Below are 4411 nucleotides of genomic sequence, written 5' to 3' on the forward strand. Positions count from 1 at the left end.
CAAGCGGCACACCCCGCTGAGCAAGCTGATGAAGGCGTACTGCGAGCGGCAGGTAGGCTCGGCGCGGCAGGGCTGCTCCCACCGCTCCTGGCTTGCTCTTTTCCGTGCGGAACAGTCCTTGGGATAATGGAAACTTCACTGCTTTTCTGTTTGGAACATTAAAAGTACCAGTGTGTCAGGGTGAATACATCCAGGCGTGTAGGAGAGCGAGGGCGAGGGCTGCTGAAAACCCTTAAGTGTTAAGAGTTTTTCTCTTCGGTTAATGAAAAGTGCCTCTTCCTCATCAGGTGCTCCCAGAGCTCCAAAAACGTCCTGTGATAGTGTTACCAGAAGTTCTCGAGCTCTGATCCTGGCTCTGAGACCAATTCAGTCTGAATTTTTAGCCTTGTAACCCTCAGTTCTGTCATCTCTGAAAACTTCAACAACTTTATACAAAGCGTGTTTTCTGTTTGGAAAATGGCACAAACCACATTCTTCTGTGCCATGACTTCCATTGTGTTTTTTTTTTCTCCTCCCTTCACGTGTCTCTCCCATTGCCCGCTGCGCAGTTTGCTGTATTCTGCCGGTGGTAGCCGGCTGCTCTGTGTCAGAGGCCGTTCCTCAGTGCCACCCTGAGCTAAAGGGGAGAGGGATTTATCCCCGCAGCCTGGTTCCTGAGCCCGTAGCCCTCGGTGCCTGTGCTTCGACGCTGTGTTCGGTGGCGCAGAGCAGAGGGTGGGGATGCGAATGGCTTTCGGAAGTGGAGTTGGATTTTGTTTGCCGACTTTTCCCCTTGTCTGTCACTTGTAGGATCCTTTCTTTGCTTACTTGAACCTTATGCTCTGCCCTGTCCCATGCCCGATGTAGCATAACTCCTCTTGGGTTGGGAACAAGAACTGAATACGCAGGGTCTTTAGAGAAGTGCGGGGAGTCTTTGCATTTGTGTGGCTCTGTGTGTGACTGGAAGTGTGAATCACGTGGGGATTTCAAAGGATTTTGGAAGGCAAAGCAAAGACCTCGATCTCTGAGGCAGGGAATAAAGACTGCCTCGTGTGATTAAACACTGTCAAAACAGGATTCCGTCCTGAATTCAACTTAGGTTTTAAGGGCAACGTTAACTTACTAACGTTAGACCCTAGCATTTTTCTAATAAACCTTGCAAGGGAAAATCTGCATCAAGTCCTGCAAGTTCTTTTCTCCTCAGTCTTCTGCGTGGTTCCTTTTTTCATCAGAAGATAAAGAACGAGAACGGGGAGCAGATGCCTGGCATGAGTGAAAACTTCTCTTAACTATGGGTAGTCGGTGTTGATAGCTTGTTACACAAAAAAGTAGTTTTTTCAGACTTTTTTAAAAATGTTTTCCTTTGAGTCAACTTAATCTGCCGTTACTTCTCTGACTGTGTGAGAAACAATTGCTGCTCCTTCCTGACATGTCCCCTGAGGCTTTATAGAATGGTGTACTGATTGATCTTTTCTTAAATTACCTTCGCAAATTAACTTTTGATATCTGTGCCTTGCAGAGCAGGATCAGAACCAGGTGCCAAACCCACACCTGTGGTTCCATATAGAGTCCTTGCTGCGACAGGAGCGCAGCGGGACATCAACTCGAACAGCTCCGCTTCCTCAGTTCACAAAGCAAGACAGATGTGCTAAGTTTCCTGTCTGGTTGAATCTTTTGAGTCTTAACTTTGTTAATATTTTTTCTGGCAGAAAATCCATAAATGTTTTGTTTGGATTCAGAAACAAAAGTGTGGTTTCTCATGTTAATTGCTTTAAACTTGCAGGGCTTGTCAATGAGGCAGATTAGATTCAGATTTGATGGACAACCAATTAATGAAGCAGACACACCTGCACAGGTATGAAAAATACTTTTACTGCAAATTACTATACAAATATTTTGATGTCTGTGTGTAGATCAAAGGGGTTTGAAATCAAAATGATTCTGAAAAAGTTGCTGTAAGTTTAGCGTGTTACAAATAATTTGTTTGGGGGGGATTTTCTTTTCCCCCCCCTTGAATGTTTTCACTGTTGGGGGCGGGGGGGGCAGGAGGAAAATGTGGAAGAGCATCGGCGCTGAACAAGCTGGCACTGGAGTGCTGGTGTGGAAAGGACCCCTGGCAAGTGCTGGCATTTTCGGCTCTGTCCTACTTCTGCGTCAGCCTGTTCTGAGCCAGCACTGAAGCTGCAGGCTGTAGCTGCCCTCGCACCAGTATTTTTTGGGCTGGCAAGGCCCGAGGCAAGGAACAGAGGAGACGCTTGGCTGGGTGATTGGTTGTGGAAGATGCTAAACTGCCAAGTTTGGACTGACAAGCGTGCCTCTGAAACCCATTTCAGTGTTGGTGATGCTCCGATCAGAGAGACGATGGAGTGCCTGCTCTGGAGTGACTGATGGAAAGTGTTTCATGCATTAATTAATTAAAATTTCACCTTAAGTGCTCTATTACTGGTAGTGGTTAGGAGTAGAGAGCTAAGTGCTTTTGCAGCTTGTGTGTATTTCAAGTCTTGTATTTTCCGTATTATGCTAACAGCTGGAGATGGAAGATGAAGACACTATCGATGTGTTCCAACAGCAGACGGGTGGAGTGTGTTAAGACATGCTGTCGTTTTGAGAAGAGGAGTTTAAGGATCCTCATCACACCTCACTCTCTCATCTGTCCTTGGATTTGCTATTAAATAGTAAACAAATGAACATGCCAATCACACGGGATTCTTCTAAACTGTAGAGGACGTTTACCAAAATTGCTTGTTGTCTTTGACGTACTGCGTGTGCAAGTCAAAACAGTATCTGCAGGGATTAATCTATATCTTCAATTGGGCCAATTTGATTTAAGTTCAGATTAAGTAATATGCGTTGTCTCTCTGCTGTTACCTTTTGTTTTCGTGTTTTTGGGTTTTTTTTCTTTAAACCTGTGGCCTAAATATTCATCCATGTGTTAGGACATTGAGCGTTCATTCCTGGCTCTTGTCGGTCTTGCCCCTCTGTTTAATTCTAATCATGTAAATAATTCAGTATATTTTCATGCCAATTGTAAGCATAAAAGTTTCCCTTTAAGATATGCCTAAGAGAAGGAAAAGAGATGCTGAGTTTTTAGTGCGTGTTGCATACACAGTTACTTCAGAAGCGTTAAGCCTATGACACAAGGCTGGTACAATGCAGATACAATGCTCAGTATAGAATTGGAGTTTAAAATATGGCAGATTTACATGTGCTTTGTCATATTACGATAAAGTAATCCAAAATATACTTTTTTTTAATGCAGAAATGAGATTTGTCCTGAATTATTGTCAGAAACGGAGTTAGCAGAGCAGCTGGTCCAAAAACTAACGCTCATGATGGAGCAGCAGTATTTTTTGTTGTGCAAGCTTATAAAAAGAGAAACCCGTCACTGCAACTCCAGCCGTTTGCTGAGTGACGGGCAGAATCTGTCACCTTTCTTCTGCTCCCTTTAGTAGTACGTCTCTCTATATCTCAGTGGGTACTAGAAGTGTGTGGCCTCAGGTTTCTTTTTAATACTTGTTTTTGGTAGATAAACTTGATAAATGAGGAAAAAAGCGCCTTTTAATGTCACCGAGCTGTATGTGCAGAAGAGCTGTCAAGAACCGGGTGGGCAAGGAAAGAGAGACGTGTGTGTGCATGTACGTGTGTTCAAAAAAAAAAAAAAAAAATCTGCTTTACTGCCTCCCAAAACTCCTGAATTTTGAATGCATTTGTGTGATGGGTTTGAGCTCCATGTGAAGTGTGGAGTCTGTTCCAGATGAATTTTTACAGAGGCCATCCTGTTGTCCCTTGACAGGCTGTCTGCTGCTGCTCCGTGGGATCGTTATCTGCCTTTTATATTTTCCCCGACCCATTTGGCCGTGTTAGATCACCTCCTGCTTGCTGGAAATCTTGCTGGAAAGGCCCTTGTTTTCTTGTTCATTTTCTTGTATGTGGGCTGGGGTGGGATGTCCGGTAGATCTCATTGTTTATTCACCGATTTGTACATTTATTTGTTGTCCTTTACTATTGTATACAGTAAATATAGTTTGCTACTCTGTCTCGTGCCTTATGCTTGACACGGCTGTGCTCCCCTTGCCCTGGCGTCTTATTTCCCGTGCGGGGGGGGGGAGGTGTACGTGGCAGCAGCGCTTCGGACGTCCACCTTAGGGGCTTCTGAGGTAGCAGAAGTACGTGGCCAGGTATAAATCTCCAGGGTACCTGCTGCACCCCGCCGTGAGCAGCAAACCCCATCCCATCCTCCCGGGGGCGTTTTGCTGCACAGCACAACTTTTTGCACTCTCTTCACTCTTCTCCCTTCCCGGGGGAGCTGCTGTAGTTTCTCCCCCCGCGCCTGCAGCCTGTTTCCTAAAGGATCGCCACCCGGAGCGGGTATTTCCCGCTGCCCGTGCAGGCCTGACGAGCCCGCTGCCCTGACGGGGTGCCGGTGCCCGGG

At 45.8% G+C, this 4411-nt stretch overlaps 1 protein-coding gene across 1 annotated transcript; it reads left to right on the plus strand.

Annotated features, from left to right (window-relative positions):
- Nucleotides 1-4: 4 nt before the first annotated feature.
- LOC103913689 (small ubiquitin-related modifier 3) lies at nt 5-4015 on the plus strand (the record flags this gene model as incomplete). Its single annotated transcript, XM_009320216.1, has 3 exons — nt 5-52; nt 1763-1834; nt 2507-4015. Coding segments are annotated over 3 exons (183 nt in total), but the record flags the coding sequence as incomplete, so codon positions are not given.
- Between the last annotated feature and the right edge of the window lie 396 nt (nt 4016-4411).

Source organism: Pygoscelis adeliae, unplaced genomic scaffold (genome assembly GCF_000699105.1).
Source record: "Pygoscelis adeliae isolate BGI_AS28 unplaced genomic scaffold, ASM69910v1 Scaffold833, whole genome shotgun sequence".
Taxonomy (NCBI): domain Eukaryota; kingdom Metazoa; phylum Chordata; class Aves; order Sphenisciformes; family Spheniscidae; genus Pygoscelis; species Pygoscelis adeliae.